At 46.5% G+C, this 20,230-nt stretch overlaps 1 protein-coding gene across 1 annotated transcript in view; it reads right to left on the bottom strand.

Annotated features, from left to right (window-relative positions):
* SYT17 (synaptotagmin XVII) overlaps window positions 1–20,230 on the bottom strand; it is a 35,156-nt gene that overhangs the window by 7,389 nt on the left and 7,537 nt on the right. The window contains exons 4-7 of the mRNA XM_010003299.1: window positions 19,821–19,969; window positions 18,780–19,399; window positions 8,377–8,497; window positions 7,423–7,578 (exon numbers count right to left, since the gene is read on the bottom strand). Coding sequence (XP_010001601.1) covers window positions 7,423–7,578; window positions 8,377–8,497; window positions 18,780–19,399; window positions 19,821–19,969 — 1,046 coding nt within the window. The remainder of the gene's footprint in view (window positions 1–7,422; window positions 7,579–8,376; window positions 8,498–18,779; window positions 19,400–19,820; window positions 19,970–20,230) is intronic.

Here is a 20,230-nt window from a genome sequence, read left to right on the forward strand (position 1 = left end):
GGACGGGCAGCCCCTGCAGGTACAGGCAGCCCCTACAGCTACAGGCAGCCCCTACAGGCACGTTCACACATCCCCTCCAACAGCCACAGGGCTGGGCACAGGCATTTAATCTCCAGACACTGCTCCACCGCCCAGAGCGGCACCTGCCACCGAGGTTTTTCCTCATTTGATGCACAGAAAGATTATGGCTTTGTGAGACGTTTGAACAATTTCTTTCCCCACGGCCCGAGCCAGACGAGATGAACCGCCAAGGCCGAGAGAGGCAAGACACTGCTTAAATTAATGGGCTTGGCAAAATGAGCAAGAACTGGCAACCAGCGTGGAGAGAGCAGAGTTTGCTCCTTTCTTTAGGAGAAAAAGATGCCCAAAAATTCCAGAGAGCCCCAGGACAAGCAGTTCCTGCCATGTCTGCATTGAGGTACGGTCATTATCTAAGTCAGTCCACTTGAAGAATCTAATTTTGCCTTCTAAGCAAGCAACAGATTGGCTCAGGAAGCATCAGCATTTTAATAGGATTAATGGCGTTCACTCCTCCTTGCTAAAGCAGCAAGTCTGCTGCAAAAAGCCAAATCCATCCCTAGACCATCTTCCCTGAGGGACCCTGAACCAGGGCTGGGTCTGCAGGACCCCCCTTGGCATCTCCAACCCACCCTCACTGCCTGCTCTGCTGCCACTGCTCCAGGCTGACAAACAGCACCTGTTGTGGGGACCAGGAAGCCACAGACAGGGGCCTGGAGGATGGAGAGCAATGGAGACCTTCCTCTTGTCAGAAGGCTTTGGAAGCCTGTGCAGCCTACACCTTGCAGAGAGTCTCTGCCAGGCAGGGTAGCCTCTAGGATGTCAAGGTCTCCTGCTGCCAGCACATCTCCCCAGATGCCTCTCCCAGCACCCCAAGAGCTGGAGATGTCCTTACAAGACTTGCTGGGTCACCTCACATGGCCACAGGACCCAGAGCAAAGCAGCAGGGAGGGCAGGAGCAGAGGGCAGGAGCACTCTGCTCTCCCCAGACCCGAGCACAGACCATATGGTGTCTGGTGCATAAATACATGAAGTATTTTATAATGCCAGACACAAAGGCCAAATTCTGATCTAAATTAAACAGGTATAAATCCCCAGAAAACCCAGTGCTGACATCAATGTTTTTTTCTTTTTTTTCCCTTTAGCTAAGATAGGATTACACAGGTTTAAGCACAGATTAGATTTTGCTTCTGAGCTCCAGATACATGGAATAGACAGACAGGCCAATGCTTCAAAAACACACATGTAATAGACAACAAGAAACAATTTTCTAGCACCAAGTTGCCTAATTATCTATCCCTCTAAGAGATGTTACAGTGCCCAATATGATAGCATTTCAAAACAGAAATCACTTTTTTCTCCTGTGTTCCAGTGGAGGGGAAAAAAGAACAGTTTCCTTTGCCTCATATTTTTTACTCATGTATGTGTGCAAAAGACAAACTGCCTGAATATCTTTTTGGGGAAAGAAAAACCAATAGGAGAAAGGGGGGATGAGCATCTAAAGCAGCATATCAAAATGACCCCATCCCTGCAAACAGGCACCTGAAGATGCTGCTGGTATCTGAAGATCATGCTTTCTTGGTATCTGAAGGTCATGCTTTCACACAGCCAGGCAAATCAAAATTCAGGTGTATTTCTGGAGAAGCCTGAGGACAAAATTGTTATCAGCCTTTAATCTGCTCAGCTAATTGGGACATGTGGAAATCTGCCTGTTAATTACAAGAATAAAATCGAAAAGCCTCACCATCACTACAGCCCATTCATGGGACTCTTATAAATCTCCTGTAGTACAAAAGCAAATACCAAAAGCATCATCTTGTCTCCAGTGTCTATACCACAGAAGTCTGGCCACAGGAGCTAACAGGGGAAAAACAAAGAGTTCTAAGGAGTTTCAGCCATCTTATACTCAACCAGAACTCAAGTTCCTGGAGAACTAAATTTAAGACTCACCCAGAATGAATCCTAGTAAGTTTTATTTCCAGCTGCAATGCCTAAGTGTGGGTCTGCAAGCTACAAGCTGTTGGCTCAGCAGTTTGGCCCTCTGGAACTCACGTGGAAAGCCAGGTCTGGAGCTGATGGCCACCTTCAGCTTTGGCCCATCTCCAAACAGCCTCTTCTGCCAGGTCAGGGCTGCTCTCTTCCCCCCAATCTCCACCACCACCAGCTGCCCCAGAAACTCTGTCATGAGAATCAAGAGCACCCCAAGACATTTTCTATTGAATATCCAAGAAATCTCTTTAGACAAGATACAAAACCAACCTGGTCTGCACCAGAGAATCTACAACATACCTGGGAGTGAAGGGTGACACCAGGCCAGAGCTGTGCTCATCAGGGCTGTCTGTGCCATTAGTCACCATTTGTTTCAATTACAGAAAGATCCTGAAACATCCACCTCCAACATGAATTCAGGATTTCAAGGAAGACCCAATTCCTCTCCTCCCAAGCTGTAATGCCACTAAAGGAATGAATATGCTCAAACGGGCAGCATTTCTTCAAAAAGAAAGTATTTCAGTGAAAGCAAACCAACCTGAACTACCCAGAACTGCATCACTAGCAACACACACCAGCTATTATGTCTTTCCCTCTCTAAAAATTCAAACTTCATTAAATGGTCCTTAAATTCTCCCAAAGGCCAAGGGGAAGGAAAAATGAGCCAGCAGAGGAACCAGGTATATTGCTATTGAACAGCAATCTGTTATTTTAATCAAGTACTGCCTATTAACTGAAAGTTAATCAGAGCCCTGGGATACAGTATCAAAGCAATCCGGGGGTCTGAAGACAGGCACTGTCACAGCACAGGGTGCATGGAGACACCCGATGGCACTGGCACTGTCCCTCTGCTGCAGCCAGTGCAGCCACGGGTGTGGGTGTGCAAAGTCTCACTGTTCAGCTCCCCCAGGAACTCAAATACTTAAAAAAAAAAAAGCAATAAAATTAAAAGATTGGTCCTACATCTCTACAGAAAACAGAGACATGGCCCATTTTTAAAACATACTGAAAATGAAGCGAATCATATAAAATCCTACAAATGGTTCAGAAGAGAGTGCCAGTGAGCTGTGTCCTCAGCCAGTACTTCTGGTGAAGATCTCACCAGCTGTCATGCATGTACTGAGGCCAGTCTCTCCATCAGCAAGCAAACCCTGCCCCAGCCCCTTCCTTTCCCTGGGCAGATCATCCTGCCCTGCTGGAGCCATGGCCACTGTTCACATGGAATAGTGTGGTGAGACAAATCCCACCACTGCTCCCCATCAGACACCATTAGCCCTTTGCATAGATGGTAGCCAGAGCATCAAAAGGATTCTTCCTTCTTTGGAGACCCTGCTTGCTTCACAAGCCTTAAAAGTCCTGTCATATAAACACACACAAGAGCTTATTTGGATGGAGGAGACATACACAGTCACCACAGGACCATGGGGAGACTTAATCCCTAACTATGAGCACTGAAAATTGTATTTTTTATGGTAAGTGATCAAAAGATGTTAACGAGTCACCAAGATGTGGTTTGCTCTGGAGTTCTGGTGTTTTTTATTGGGCCATCTGGGCTTTACTGCAACGCAAACAGCATTACCAGGGATTGTTATTAACAACATTATAATCATTAACAAAATACCAGAGTGCTCGGATTTCAGGTGTTGTCTCCCTTAGTGCTGTGCAGCCCAGGCTTTCTGAAGCTGGGATTTAGAGAACAGCCTGCCCAAGATCCACCAGCAGGAGAGCACAGTGTCCCCAGGTGCCCTGCACCCAGCCCTCCCATCTGCAGAGGCTGTGGTTGCACCTCAAATACACTTTTTTCCTGCTTGGAAATTACCTCAGGCAGTGGCTGACAGCCCTGCTGCCAGGGCCAAACTCCACCTTCCCCTGACCAGGGGACAAAGAATAATTAACACTTTTGTTCATAGGTGTATGTGGTTAGGAGAAAATATTGTCTTTTAAAGCCTGCCCCATTTCTCTGCGAGAGGCGAACTCAGGACTTGCTTGCACTGGAGCAGAAGATGGCACAGGAGGGATGCATGTCAAGTTGCTAAAAAAAAAAATAAATGGAAAAAAGAACCAACAAAAGGAGTATTCCTGTTTCCATATGTATATGAATAACCATTACCTAGACAACATGTTTGTTGGAGTAAATGAAAATCAGACATCAACATTGTTTCCTCACCCACCATCTTTTTTCAGTTGGAACATTTGACTTGTTATGAGTGTCTGCTGCTTTCCTGATTTATCCTCTTTTGGTGAGAAGCTGTGGACAGACGGTACTTGCAGCAGTGATCCTGACCCTGCTGACTCCTGGTGAGCACATCTCCACCTGAGCTCATCCTACCTTATTGTAGGCACTAACCTGAGACATGTGAGTTAGTGACAGCTCCAATAAGCACCTGAGGCAGGAACAGAGGGGGAGGCAGAAAGACACCTTGTACCAGGTGTCCTGCACCGATATGGAAGGAGAAGCATTTTGGTCTGTAAATGCCAGTAATGTACAGTGTTGAATCCTAGTATGACTAAGATGGAGGAAAGATCTAAGAACTAGCCCAAACGCCCCAAATCTTGGTTAACACAGAGCTCAGCCTGTGCACCTCATCTTGGAGGCACCCACTGCCCCTCTCCTGGTCCAGCTGCACTTCAACCCTGCATTTGGTCCAAAGTCCAGCTCTCCAGAGCACCACCAGGAAAGCAGGGAGCAGAACTGGATATTACACTGTCCATTTGCAGGGTTTGCAGACACAGCCCTTACTGAAGTCACAGCAAATGCTGCATGAAGTCTCACCACAGTGCACTGAACCCAGGCAGCTGGATCTGAGATGCACAGGAGCAAAACACACAGAGGAAAAAACAATAGTATTTAATCTTACTTTGCCTAGATAGCGCCTCACTCTGCAGTGTGTACCAGCCACCAAGAGGGAGCTGGGAGCCTCAGCTGACAGGGACTGACACCACTCCACTGCTTTCCAGTGAAGCTAGGCCAATGTAAAGACAGCTGCAGACTGGGCCCAAAATATGAAGCCACAAATAAGGTTCCTTTAAATTATTGAAAATAACACTCACTTCTGGTTCCCATGACTGCTTTTACAGCTCTCTCTCCAAGTAGAGCATCATCACCCACCTTTCAAGCAGGATTATTTTCCTTTTCATTTGGACTTTGACTCAACAGCAAACTTAATTAACTGACCTAATGGACTAGAGCTGTGGATTGAAAAAAAATATATATATAAACCAACTCTCACAAAACATACAACAGAAGGAACCAGCACTGCAACCAAAAAAACTCCAAGTTAAAACAAAAAAAAACAGATTTAAAAAAAAAAAAGTGGCTTATCCTCCTGCTTTGTGAAGATGCAAAATAATTTAAAAAATCCTCATGTTGCTAGGTACAGCTTCTCCATGCTGGCAACCATTTGCTCTTTCTCATCTTTTAATAGAATATCCCAAAGCCCTTTACAAACTTTTAAGCTGTGAAATATCCTAACAATCCAGGAAGGCAGCTACTGGGGAATGCCACCATCCCCACCCCAGCACTTCAGCCAAGCTGCACACTGATAATAATTCTATTAAAACCTCATAGATGCACACAAGAAGCAGCTTGTGCTGCACTCCCTGCTGGTAACACACTTCCACCAGCACCCAGAGCATCTCCATCACTGAGGTGAACACAGAACATGGCTCAGCACCTTCACCACCACCACTACATCCCCTGAGCCACCTCACCCTGGTGACACCAGAGATGCCTGTGCAGGAGCCCTGATTCAAAGGTCCTCGCAACAAGCTTTGGAGCTGCAGGTGACATTTCTGACACTTAAAAGGCACACCACTGAAATCTGACTGCACTACATATGATTATGAATCAGGTAACTTCTCACTGACTGACATGAGAACACATCCCTTTGCACAGAAGAAAATAATCAGATGTCCACTCATTAACAGTAACTCCAACAGCCACAGTGAGGAGCAGCCTGTTCCTCTCACCCTTCTCAGCTGCTGCTCTGCTTGTCTTCACTTCTTCTATGGGGAACAGGGGAAAACAAGAGTCTCACTCCTGCCACAAGATCACCTGATTGAAGCTTCCAAGAACAAATTCATCACTGCACATGCAAGGTACAGTCAGGGTGACGTGAATGCAAAGCAGGGATCAATCAGAGACTTTTTGCTGAGGAAATTTCTGAGAATGAAGGGCAAAATTTAAATTGCTGATCAGCATCACTTTTGTTGTAACATGTTTGGAAACAAATGAATGGGTTGGAATTAGGCTCCTTGAACCAGCTTTGACACCTGTATCTGCCATGTAAGAAATAAAATTTAAAAATACTTCACAATATGTTATTTTGGATGCAGATTCCCTTCTCGTCATTGAAGGACTGTGAGTAATGGGTGGAAAGTTGCCAAAAAACGTGAAGCATGAGAGCCCAGTGAGGCAGAAGAGCGTGGGTCCCACTGCCCAGCCCCTCTGCTCTTGTGGAAGGCAAGAAGGTCTGACCCAGCTCCTGATGGTGCCTGAGGACCAGGAGCTCCACAGCACACACAGGCTGGGGCAAGCCATGGCATGGGAGGGAACCCCACCACTTCCTCAGGGTCCCTACAGCCCTGCCCAAGACCTCCATACCATGGAACAGCAGAAAAAGCCCCCGGGCACAGTGGGTGCATGGTCTCAGTTCAGCCCAAGTGCAGCCAGGACCCTCCCAGGCTCTGCTGCCCTGCTCCCAGCAGAACGCCCAGCCCCAGCCCCAGCTCCTGCTGCCATGCAGTGAGCAGAAGCAGGAGATTCAGAAATTGCTCAAAAAGAAGAAACCCTACCCCAGCCAAGTATCTCCAGCACTGACAAAGTTCCCAAGCTGGGTTAGCTGTGGGGCTCCTGGCCTGCAGCCCATGTGTCTGTCTCGTGGTGTCTTGGCTGTGCCTTGGCACTCAGCCCTTTGGAAACACAGGCATGAACAAACCTGCCTACAGAACAGGTGACATCAGTGTCCAACACCTATAGCTGCACCATATCACCAGCAAAGTATGTCAAGTACCAGAAGTTACCTTTGCCAGTGTTTGGGCTCTAGGATTGTTTAATACTTCCCCTTCATTCTTCTAATTTTTTACTTTATGCCCAAGTTGGTTGCTGCTGAGAAGTGCAATTAATGTCTCCTCCTCCACACAAAGAGCTCCCAATGGCACCAATTAAGCACGGGACTGATGAGGTGTGCTCCCAGCCAGCTCCAGCCATCATGTGGCAATGCTGGGAACAGCTTCTGCAGAGGTCAGAGCGCTAATGAAGCTTCTCTGGAAACCCCAGTGATGGTCACCCCTTACAGGGCGGCTACTAGGACAGACACAGTCCTGCACAGGCTTGTTTGCACACCCACAACTGCTTCTTTGTTCACCTTGGAGGCAACCACGACCCAGAACAGTTGGTAACACCACCACATTTACCTGTGAACACAAGGCTGGCATTCTCCAGTTCCTCCTGTGGAACCTTGAAGCTGAAGGACTCATTGTAGAAGGGATCTATCGTCCCCCGCATGCAGGAGGTCTTCTTGGTTTTTGTTAATTTTAATCCATGAACAAGCTGAATTTTCACAAAGGGATCTGAGAAGAAAGACAAAACACAAGTTCTGCACTGCAGCTGTCCCAAGTCAGTATTCCACCCTGTGAAGGTTGGGCATCTCAGGGATGGACCATGCCGGAAAATGGTGTTTGGAAATCACTGGGACTGACATGCCACTCCCAGGGATTGGCAGAGGAGACAGGAGTTTGGCAGCCAGATTAAACACATTCCCTGCCAAAACCCCAATTAATGGCAGCCTTGACAGAGGAAGGCACACTGTTCTTTCTGAAAAATGCCAATAATCTGGCAGCAGCAGTGGCTGGGGCAGGGAACATGCAAAAAACACCTGAAGACATCCATGTGAAGCAATTACCAGCCTGCACACCCAGCAACAGCAGGGAGCAATGCACAGACACTAGAAAAACTTCACCCCATCCACAGAGCAGCTAGATATCATGAGTGGAACCACTGCAACAGGAACACTTGGGCAGCACAGGCAGCATCTGCAGAACACAGCACAGCCCCCAAGGGGCTATCTCACCCAACACAACACGGGGGTCACTGAGAGCTCCTGGGTCCTCACTTCACCTCGGTCCAGAAATTTTTATTTTAAATATGACAAAGGTATTCACACCCTCCATTTTAACTCAGGGCAAGTGTTCTAAATACTTCTGTTATTGTTGGCTATATATATAAAAGGAATAGCCAGAGCCTTGTATTAACAAGAACTGAGCATCCAAACCCCCTGGGGTCCTCCATAAATTGCAGCCTCACCACTGATGTACTTTAAAAACACACAAACTGTGCATGAGTAATGTGAGAAATGCACTGCCCTTTACCTGAACCTTGGCTCATGTCTGTCTGAAGAAGCTGTTTTGCTCTAATGATGTCCACATTCAGCCTCCCTGCACTGGGTAGGTAGTTCAGTGACAGCAGCAGCTCTCCCAGCTCCACTTCATTCTGCAGAGAAAAGGGAGTGTGGAAATTCAGAACAGAGCTCAGAGGGGAAGGGAAGAGCAGGAAGAGAAATTAAATAAATCTCATTTGTCTAAGTGCCTGAAAAATAAATTTTAGTCACGCTCTAAACTGCAACCAAGAACCATCTGGTGGTAACTCCTGCTGAGCAGGAACAAGAAAGAACTGTCCCCAGGTAAGATGGTTCTTTAATTGCTGATCGTTCATCAGCCTTTCAGTAGTCATGCAAAGAGGACCTGTAGGGAGGAATGAATACAAGGTCAGCAATTTCCACCTGCTCCATTTTGAACAGTTCCAGGTGGTTCTGATCTCGCCAACCTCACATCCTTATTAATGTACAAAACACAGACCCTTTGGAGAAGACATCCTCTTTTCTACCCAGCCCCCAGTGACCTCACCAACCACTTGGGAAGCTCAGGCACGAGATGGTAAATGCATCCAGGTCACAGGAGGGCAATTCAGAGGAGACATTCCCTCTGAATCCAGCCTGTTCAACCCAGAAAATGCAGCTTAACTGTGCCCTTGCTGTTCACCCAGCTGCACTTCAGCCACAGCTCCACAGCAATATAGATGTCCAATCATTACTTCTTTTCCTTCTACTTAACGATGCTGAAAACTAGTAATTAAAAAAAAAGAGAACTGACATCACTGCTCCTCAGACGTGAGAGCTTAAAATAACTTCTCCCCCCAAGCATGACCTGGCTGTGAGATGCTTATTCTCATATGCAAAATACATGCAATGGAACAACAATCTGGAGACTGAAAACACACCAGCCTGGGAAGGGCATTGATCCATCTGCCTTGTCTCAGGTCCATGCAGGAGTGCAGAGCTAGTTCTTCATCCTCAACAACCAATAGTTCCAAACCAAGCCTACATGGGTTGGCCACAGCCCATTCCCAAAAGGAAAAGAAGCTGCAGCAGTATTGCAATCATAGTAAAAAGGCTTAAATATCTTTACTGATGCCCCAAATATTAGATTACAGAAATCAGAGACTACAGGACTGGGTAGACAATAATGCAAAAAGCTCTGAGACAGCATCACAGCCTGAATCAAGCCAAGGAACCAGGTTCAACAGACAGGCCAGTGTACCAGGCACCACCCCCAGCAAAGCTTCCAGTGGTGCTGTGGAAACTGAGCCCAGGACTGCCAGAAAAACCAACCAGTTCACAACCATTCAGCTGCAAATAGAAAAGCACCATTTCCACCAAGTGCAGATGAACCAGAGGGCTCAGATCAAGCCCCAGGAGACACAGAGGGACAAGCCCCATCCCTCTGCCAGGAGCAGCACAGCAGCTCTTGCCCAGCTGGCAGAGAGAGCATCTCCTGCCAAGGGCAGCACTGGGCTCCTCACCCCATCAGCCAGCACTGAAGCTGACGTCAGGAAATGGCACTAAAGTTCTCCCTGAGGCACTTTGTCTCCTCTCCTGTTCCTGTCAACTAATGCCGAAGGCAGCAGGACGTGCCTGGCATGCAGGAGCAGGTGGCAGGCTAAGGAAGTCCTGCACCTCTGTTGCTACATAATACAATTCAGTTTAATCAAATATCCTTTTTTTGGCTTTCTGCAGAAAATATGGCAACAGGCTGCCCAGCTTCGCATCTAAGGTCTCTGTGTTTCAGGAGCTGGCAAAGCAGCCTCTCTGTGCTTAACCCTGCACATTTAATGAGCAAAGGCTGAGGGAAGCACCACACACAAAGGCTGCAAATACATGCACCAGGGCAAAGGCTGCAAGCACAGCTGCATCCTGACTCAGCCCCTGAGTGAAAAGTGTGGATCTGCATCACACATCCTAAGGCAAACCCCTGTACCCCCCTCACTTGCTCTGTCACCCCAGGGGCCAGCTCCAGAGCCAACCCAGCAGCACCCACCACCAGCTGTCCCAACTTCTGCCTGACCTTACCCACAGCTCCTCTTCCCTGTGAGAAACAGCATCCAACATCTCACCTCAAACTCACAGCATGTCTTGGGGCTGTGGCAGTGTGTGATTACACAGCAAATGCTCACGTTCACCACCTGCATTTTCTTCTGTTGTTACAGTATTTTTGCTTCACTTACGAGGCACCCCTCTTCTGTCAAGCTTTGCAAACTCCCACACCCCAGCTCCGTTCAATACAAGGTATTTTGCATTCTTTCCACCAGAAAGGCATTTCCCAACTCAAATCTGACCCAATGTGCACATGATGCTCATGACTCTTGCAAAGTCAAGTCATATCTACATGCACCATTGTGCCCAATGGCTACATGATGTAAGCATCTAAAAGTCTCTCATATCCTAGGTGATTTAAATGACACCTATATAATTTAAATACTTTTTGGTTTGATTGTCCCTAAAACTGCTCCCCTAGGGTCTATGGCTGGAACAGCCTCGAAATACTTTTATCATTGGGAACTGTCAGTGATTTCTAAATCCATTACCAGGAAAGTAACAAAGCATCACAGCACCCACGGTGCCACCAGAGCAGGATCCACCCAAGGTGCCCCCAGACCCCAGCTCATTTTTTATAACTTATCAACAACATTTTTAACATATCCAGTCCTACTTCCACTTGGACTTGCTGCTGCATCAGGTTCCACGCAGGCTTTTAGTTCCTAGAAATTCAGGTACATTTAGCCAGCACAAACTAGGAAACTAATTAGTGATGTTATTACCTGCTGGGAAGAGACAATCAAACAGCTCCAACTGCAAATACCAAACAACTGGCACAGCCAGGAGACAGGATGGCACTGGGCAGGGATTTAGGACCTTGCAAGACACCTCAAGCTTAGAGTGCTAAAAATCCACATTAAGATTTGGGGTAACTCCTTCTGGATTCATCCCTTGGTAGAACCTGTCGACCTTATCCAAGACCTGCAGAAATTAAAGGGGCTTCCTTGGGTCAGGGAGGAGCAGAGAAGCTCAGCAAGGGAAGGCAGATCTCCATGCTTCTGACACATTTACATTTATGCTCCATTAAAAGAAAAAATTTCCCACGTTGTACACTGACAATATCAGACTGGGTATGTAACACCCTGAGAGGCACAGGCAGGAGAGCCAGGCACCTACCCCCACATGAACCCTCCTGGCACCATGTCCCGTAATCCCTGCAGAGGTTATTGAAGAAGCTGTCTAACCCACAAGCCTTCAACAGATTAAAAAAAAGGTACATCCCTGATTTTCCATAGGACCTAACATCACAAGGATACTGGCACCTCTAGAAAAACCTTTTTTACTAACTGGGCTTAAATTGGAGTAAGGTGAGACATCAAATGTTCCACTCTGAGTGTGATCCACAGGAGTCAGGAGACAAAATACCACCCGCTTTAATGAGCCACAGATCAGGCCTAACTTCCTAAATTTCAATAGCACTTTTTGCCTCATAATGCTTCTCAAGCATGTCCTGATTTCTGTTAATTATTTTAAAAGCAGGCACATAGAATCCAACTCACAGAGGCCGTGGCAGGACACGTGTGCTCAAAGCCAGCAAGAACACGGCAGCCCTGCTGAAGGCCACGCACCAGCAGCATCAACAAAAGGTGTTTTCAGAAGAAAACCCAGAGCCCAGGATAGTTCCCCTCCCTGTACAAGTGACTCAGCCTTTTCAATGTCCTTAACCCCAGCACTGAACTGCCTCTGATCTTATAAATTCATTCTTGCTAGCTTAGCCACCAGGATCTAGGGAACATGCTCCAACTCCTGCCACGGTGCCCAAGGGGATGTCAAGCACCAGTGGCAGCAGCCATCAGGCACTCCTCCCCATCCCTCTGCTGGTCTGACAGTCTTGCTGGTGGCACAGTTTGTGCCAGAGATGACAAAGGCAAGGCAGACAGAGCTGGGGCTCAGTGGACTTGCTGGCTCAGCAGGCAAAGCAGAGGCAAACAGGGAACACAGAAGGCTGCACTGTGAGAAAGAGAAATGTGACCCTTCTCGTTATGGGTCAGACAGGAGACTCAGCTCAGGGAGGCACAAGTGGCCAAAGAGAGGCCAGCAGGGCTGCCCAGGTGCTCCTCCAGCCCCACTGAGCTCACCTGCACCCTGGAACACTATGTGCAAGAAGGCTTCTGCACAAGAGGTGTCACTGCCCCATTGTTCACCATAGGGAAAGGAAGTGCCTGAACCTTACCTCTCCTAGGTCTGTCAGGAAACTAAAATGCTGTTGGTTTTGCTTGGAATAGTTTGCTCACAGAAGGTGCCCCTCGGCACTGCCATGCAAAGGCATAATTTTAGTTGCCATTATTATGCTGACGATGTGCTGATTTGTGCCGAGATCCCAGATGACCCTGGAAAAGCAATTTCCTGTTTGATGAGGTGCCGGAGTGACACCAAGTCCGGGAGGTCTGAGGCTCTCCTGAAGCTCTGATTAACATTTCACTCCTGGCTGTTCCTCCCTGCAGCTGTGTGACACAGCCAGCCGTCTGGGCTCGCCTGTCATCCAGAACCTTCTGCAGTCACCCTTTGGGTTGAAACAGACACATCTAAGAAGTTTTTCTCCTGTCTGCCATCTCTGAAACACAGAGGCTATCTCAAGGAAAGAGGAGGATTTAATGAATGCCATTTGCACATCTTGTTTGGATCAGGGCAGCTCTATCCTCGCAGCCCCCCCACAAGACTGTTCCTTGTGCAGTGCTACAACACCAGCAAAACTGTGCAGCTGAAACCCTTCCCGATGGGAAACAGAGCCCATTACAGCAGCACAGACCTCTATGCAATGCTCCTAATGAAGTTTCAGACTGATTTTCCTCCTCAAGGTTATCTGTGATGTTACCTCCAGGCACATTAGAAAACTGATGGTTTAGAACAGTTTGCTCTAACAGGCTCTCTACAGCATCCTGTGACACACAGAAATCATTGCAGGAAAGCTGAGCTATTAAGGACCAAAACCTGAAAAAAAAATATACTTACCACTGGATAAGAACAGTATTACCTATGTAACAGTCACCAAGTAGATGTATGGGTGAAAAGAGTCAAAAAATCCCTTCTAAAGCTAACTGGCTTTGCATCAGTTTGCATGGCCATGAGAAAGTCTCTCCTGTGCAAAGATCTTTGGGAAGAATTCCAACACCCAGGAAATCCTGCTCACAGACCCCACCACCCTTCCCCTAGGCTCCTCCTCAGCAAAATAAGCACCACAGCATCCCTGTCTTCTGCAGAAAGGGCATGAAGACCACAGAGAAGAAGGGATGAGGTGACCAAGATGACAGCTGGAAGCAGAAGAGAAGAGTAAGAATAAAGGAGAGAAAATTACCAGGAAGAAAAATTTCTCAGTGTTGAAGCTCTAAAGACTGGGAAAAGAAAGGAAAAAAACCCCCACAACTGAAATGGACCTGGGGAAAAAATAAGATACAGAGTGAAAGGAAGATGGTAGAATGCCATAAGCCAAAATACAACAACAAATCATAGGTTAAGAGCAAAAAATGTCAGGAGACAAGGCCACATGGGGAAGGAGTGTGAAAATCCAGGAGCCTGCTGCACTGCTGCTGAACCTTCCCCAGGATGGTGGCAGGATGGATGAACTCCCAGCACAGGATCCTGTCACTGTTCCCTCCAACGTGGCTCATTTCACCCTTTTCCTTCCCAACCAAGGCACAGTAGGAACAACAGTGCACTCCATGTTGCAGGCTTATCCCTGTGATGGGAATCAGAAATTGCAGAGAGCTGCCACAGCAAAGCCACTCCATCCGTGGAACACGTACCTTTCTCAACATACAAAGCTGACAGCTCCTGTTATTGCACTCGTGGTACAAAGTTAAAAAGGCAAGTGCAATACACACTCCCTCTAGTATAAAAATGGCTTAATTTGAGAGGAAAATGAATTTTTATGCCATTTTATCACCACAACCAGGCAATTTTTTTTTTCCTTTTGCAGAATGATGTCCAAACTCTCATTATTGCTGGTCTAAAACATTTATTCCTGCCCACTCAAATCTGCCAAAAGAGAAATGAATCATATGTCAATAAAACTCGAGGTCCTGAACATGTGTTTCAGAATTAATCTTAACAGTGAAATGTGTGAATCTGAGCCCAGCTCCAGCAAGGCTGCCAACTGCATGCATGGTAATTAAGCAAAGCCACACACATTTAAGCGAATATTTGAGGAGTGCAGAGTGTTCCTATGGGGACTGGACTCAAGAGCTACTCCATGAGCAGCTATTGTGCTTCAGAAACACATCAATTACCCTGCAAGAAAAAGCCTTCCAAAACTACCAAGGATAAAGAATTTGGCATTAGCTGCCCTGACATCTACAAGGAGTTAAGTCCTTCTGCTCAGCTGCTGGCTCTGATGATACATTGCATGGCAGCTCCCCTGTGCCTCCGCCTTGGACTCCATCCTCCTGAGTGCTCAGTGCATGATCCAAACAAAAAAGCACTTCTGGACAGGTACAGCCTTTGTCCTGATGCTCAGCATCAAGTGGTTTGTTGCACTGATCCCTCAAAGCTGAGAGGACAACATGCTGCTCACACTTATTTGGGTTCTCTGATGACTGGTTCCTGATGTAACCAGCATGGCAATGCTGCACAGCCACCTTCTTACACTCAAGACAAGTTCTCAGTTGTTAGTTAACAAGTAACTCCATGAGATGGTAACAAAGACATTCTGCTATGATGATGGGCTTTCACCCACTGAAACTGTACATCCCACCCACAGGTCTAAGGAGCTTATCAAGGAGTCAATGGCATCATCAGCTGCAGAAGCTGAACTATGTCTCAGCCTGGGAGAAACCCACCTGTCCCTGCTGACACCACACACACCACGAGATGGCCTGCATCTCCCTTCATTTTTAGCAAGGCTCCCTGGCGTGACACAGTCCTGTACTGAGGGAGTATCCCAGCTCTGGGCTTAACAGGACTCAGCATGGCAGTGGAACAAGGATCCAGCACCTGCCTTTATCAGCACACTCCATGGCAATGGCTTCCAGGTGGATACAGCAAGTACAAAATGGATGTTCACCTTAGCCAGTACCATTTAGGCCACTTTTGCTCTTCCATAAACTTTGCCCAATTCCACTCCCATTAGTATGAAGAGAAAACCTCCACAGCTCCTGCCATCTGGATTCACTTTTCTCTGTCTCTCCAGCCCATCATGTTTCTAACTATAAATACCAATAAAAAAAAAAAAAAAACAAGCCACGTATTTTGTGCCTTTCATCTTTACATACCACGTCTATGACTGTCTATTTTTCTCTCCCTCCTGTTACTCATTTTCCAAGCACCTGCTTCAGCAGTTTCTCCAACACAATCTTTATCACTGGGGGTTGCTGCTGCCAGCTGCTGCTCCATGTCAAAGCCCCAGGGCAGCCAACCCAGCCTGGAAAATTTTCATCAACTAACAATTAGAACTGTGCCATGGTAGATTTGCATCCCTCTCCAGAATCCCAGGACACCTTCTGCAAAATAAAGTGCTATTGCTCATAGATTTTTTCATCCCCATCTATGACGATCTCACAAAACAAAGTCCACTTCAGCAGACTTGGGTTCAATCCAACAATAAGCTATAATAAGGGGTCTCTGTCTCTCAACGAATCAAGCAAAAATGTGAGAAGTATAAAAAAAAATTGTCAACACATCAAAACTATAATTCCACAGGCAGAATCTTCCAACTAGCTATGAAAAAAACCTCACCAATTTCTAGCACAGGCATCACTGTTATTGAAAGACATCAAAATGCGGGTTTTCAAAGTAATAATCTTTATTGTTTTACTTCTTCCAGGACTTACTTCAACCTTTTGATCAATGCATTTAACTTTAATCACTGCTAACAGAAAAAAAACACCTCATTCAATGAACTTTAAAAATCTAATCACTGAGAAAACATGGGAAGATGATACCAAACAACCTCCCTGGATGTCCTGGGGCAAGCACTGCTCTTCTTGGCAGTTGCAGTCTGGCAGCTCAGGCCCAGCCAAAAGGAACAAAGACGTATGAAAAAAACAACCAAAAAAAGGCACTTCAGCAATCAAGGTGTGAAGGACTTTTTGCTTAATTTCCATTTTCAATAAGCAAGCAGATAAATGCAAAAGGCTTGTAAGGTTAGGCCCTACCCATTCTAAGGGAGTTTTCTCTTTTTCTCCTTCCCTTTATAAACATCAGAAATGCCAATTTCTGCATAAACAATTCCTCTTGAATCCTGGTGAAGCACTGCTGCAAAGAGAAGCAGCTTCCACTGAAACTTTGGAGAAGGAGGGAGGAAGGGCTGGCTCTAAGCTTGGCACACAAAGGCAGAGATGATCTTGTCTAATCAAGGTCTGTATTAGCTGTGGAATGAATCCACGTTACTAATAAAGAGCTACATAATACAAAGAAGTATTTATCATGCAAAAGCAGAGGAAAAAAAAAAAGCAAGGCTGCATGGTGTGAATCACTGGAGGATAGGGGGATGCTAAGAGGAGAGCACTGTCCTCAGATAACACAGAGGCCAGGATAAAACCCTAATACCAAAAAAATAAATGGTTGCAGGCATTTGTACACAAGCATTAGGGGGAAAGGCTCAGGCAGTGAGGGAAGCCCATGAATATCTGTCCTCCTTCATTTTCTTTATGAACCACTTGGTAACACAGCTATCCCCTCAGTCCCCACAGCCACTCTACTGAGCAAAGCAGATCCCACTGCTGTGAAGACATGTCCTGCATAAGGACACGCCCAGGGACCCCGTGAGTTTGGCTTGTATTTAACTTTCAAAACTTATCTTTTTGCCTGAACATTGTTCAGGCTAATCCCACAATGCCATTACTTCTATTACAGCACACCTAGTAATTGCTCTCACAGTAACCAGGAGACTTGACCTTCCCTCTCACACACCACAGAAGGCCTGAGCAACAGGTAGAAGAGCTCACAGAGAGGGAGGAAAGCATTGTCACAGACTCTTCATGTATAAATACTACTCAGCGGGTTTTACTTCCACAAGTGTCTGATCACAAGTTTCCACTCTGAATCAGACTCTTGGACCCACACCACAAATCAGCAGTGAGGACAATGATTTACTGTTCACCTCATCCAATACCTCTGGCTATGCCACCCTTCCCTGAGCACAGAGAAATCAAAGAATATGTGAACCATCCAAGTTCACACAGGGTTTTGATTCATCAAAGGCTCTAAACTTAGAAATTGCAGTCTGAGAGCTGGCAAGGAACTGGAAGAGGCAACCCTGCTCTACCAACCTTGAGTGGCACTCCTGTCCTTAGCACAAATGCTTGAGATGCTCATGCCATGCTCTCAGCTTGGCTTTGTACATGGCTGTAGCAGTGTGGGTAACACCGCTAGGAGCAACTCTGGTTGCTCTACCAACCTTGAGTGGCACTCCTGTCCTTAGCACAAATGCTTGAGATGCTCATGCCATGCTCTCAGCTTGGCTTTGTACATGGCTGTAGCAGTGTGGGTAACACCGCTAGGAGCAACTCTGGTTGCTCTACCAACCTTGAGTGGCACTCCTGTCCTTAGCACAAATGCTTGAGATGCTCATGCCATGCTCTCAGCTTGGCTTTGTACATGGCTGTAGCAGTGTGGGTAACACCGCTAGGAGCAACTTTGGCAGCTAATGGCCATTCCTGGTTGCAAAGCTTAGACCTTCCCATTGAACAGCTCTTTTCCTGGTTGACAAGGAGGTGGCACCAACGAGGGTCCTTTCCTGAAAACAGACATGGAAGTACACAGACCCTCTGCACAGTCTCTCCTCATCCCATCGGACCATTGAATCTAGCCCAAAATTCATGCTCAAACTTGCATGCAACATGCCACTTACATCAGAACAAAACTGTGGCAAGTTTATTTCCTTCAGGGACATGATGACAATAAATCCACCTTGCCGTTGTTTTGCTTATGCATGATGCCACAAGTCTGTAGAGATTTTATCTTCTATACTCTTTCTTGAATCAAATTATTACTGAACTGACACCAGTGGTTCCCTTCAAGTCCCCAAGTCAACAACCACAGGAGTGACCCAGATGGGACCGTGTCACTGCAGTGTCTGGGCAGGGATGCAGGTCACTGCAGTGAGAAGGAATATCACTGAAAAGGTTCAGATTTCCAAAGCAGTCTGGAATTTTTCTCATTAAAGCTGACACTGGATCTTTTGTCACGCCACCACCTTTGAATATGAAGGAAGAAAGCTCCTCTACCTCACAGTACTAGTAATAAGACCAGTTATAGGCGAACATTATTTCAACCCAGCAAATGCCATATTAACAAGATGACAGTGACTAATTGCGAACCACATCACTTGCCAACAAGCAAAGGAATCGCACAGAAAAAAAACAGTGAGAAAAACTGTGGCAATAATCTGATAAATTCTGTTACCTGAGAACTAGGCACAAGGGCTTTCCACCAGTGTCCTCCTTTCACAAGGTCTACATCGCCCAAGGGCATTGACACTTTGCCAATAACACAATGCCGTGAGAATTTGTCAAAATCCACTACAGTTAAAAGCAGAGTTCTTCTCTGGGCTTCTAAAAAGGGGATTTCAAATGTGTACCTCTCTTCAAACACCGGGCTCTGCGTTTTGCGTTTCACTCCGGTCTGCTTGGAGTTCTTCTGGTCAGGAAGAAGGCAGATCTTCACGTAGGGGTTGGAGTGAGCCATGTCTTGCCTTGAGCCGTCATAGGAAATGGGAGGGGGCAGATCTTTAGCCTCAATCACCCGCACTATGAGGTAATTGTGCAGCAGGTCGTACTGCGTGCTGAAATGCAGCATGCCCAGCTGGTACCTGGACAAGATCTCCTCGTCGGTCAAGGAGTCCATATCATCACTGTTCGAGTCAAGGGAGTACAGTCTTGGTTCAAATTTTCTAAAATAGTCATCCGGGGTGTAGGTTTTTCGCAGGATAGTTGGCTGAACTATTTCTTTCTTAGCTCCTATTATTCCAAACTCAATAGGTTTAATGTCAATTAAGGGAGAACTTGGCCTCCTCGACTCTAAACCTAAACAAAAGAAATGCAAAAAATACAATTGTTAGAAACTCAGCGGAAGATATTACAGGTGCAAGTCAACTTGTTCCTCTTCGGGTACAGCCATTCTGTGTCTGTGCACTGCCCAGCACAGCTGGCTCCCCAGGGAGACTTTTCACCACTACATCACCAACAATTAATAGCACCCTTAGTTATGCTGAAGTCCAAGCTCAGCTACACTCCAGCCCCAACCCCATCCATTTTCACGTGCAGCTACCATGCATATGCTACAGCTACAGGGCCGGCTCCTTCCACCGTGCTCCTGCAGAACCGGATTTTAATCAATGTACCTTCAACCTGACTTGATTCCCTGTCTAAAAGATGAAAGAGCAAGCACTACAGTTTGATTTTCTCCCCCAGAAGAATTACATTAATGTTGGAAGGACGACCTTACTTGAAATCCGCCTGGTGAGGCTGTAAGTGGACCGTGATGCATCTGAAGACGACCGCCTTCTGTCAGGGGAAACATCCTGAAGAGTGGGAGGCAGCTCACTGATTGTATTATCAGAGTCTACACCTTTGTCCTCATTTTGGCTGCTCATCCTGTTATAAGGAGAGATCTTTGGGTGATTCAACCCAGTAAAAGGAGTATACACAGAACAAAAGGACATTCTGGTATTCTGGGTGTAATCCCAGGTGCATATCCCTGGATGCTGCAGAGTATCTCCTAATCTATCTGGCAAGTAAAAGGCTGAGCAACTGACTTTGGATCTATGTAAAAAAACAGATTCTTTATCTTTCTGCCTTTCAAACAGAGTTATATCAGTATTAGAGCACGACACAGGCCACTACAGGCACAGGTGA

The sequence above is a fragment of the Chaetura pelagica genome, unplaced genomic scaffold (genome assembly GCF_000747805.2).
Source record: "Chaetura pelagica isolate M959 unplaced genomic scaffold, ChaPel_1.0 scaffold138, whole genome shotgun sequence".
In the NCBI taxonomy this organism is placed as follows: Eukaryota; Metazoa; Chordata; class Aves; order Apodiformes; family Apodidae; genus Chaetura; species Chaetura pelagica.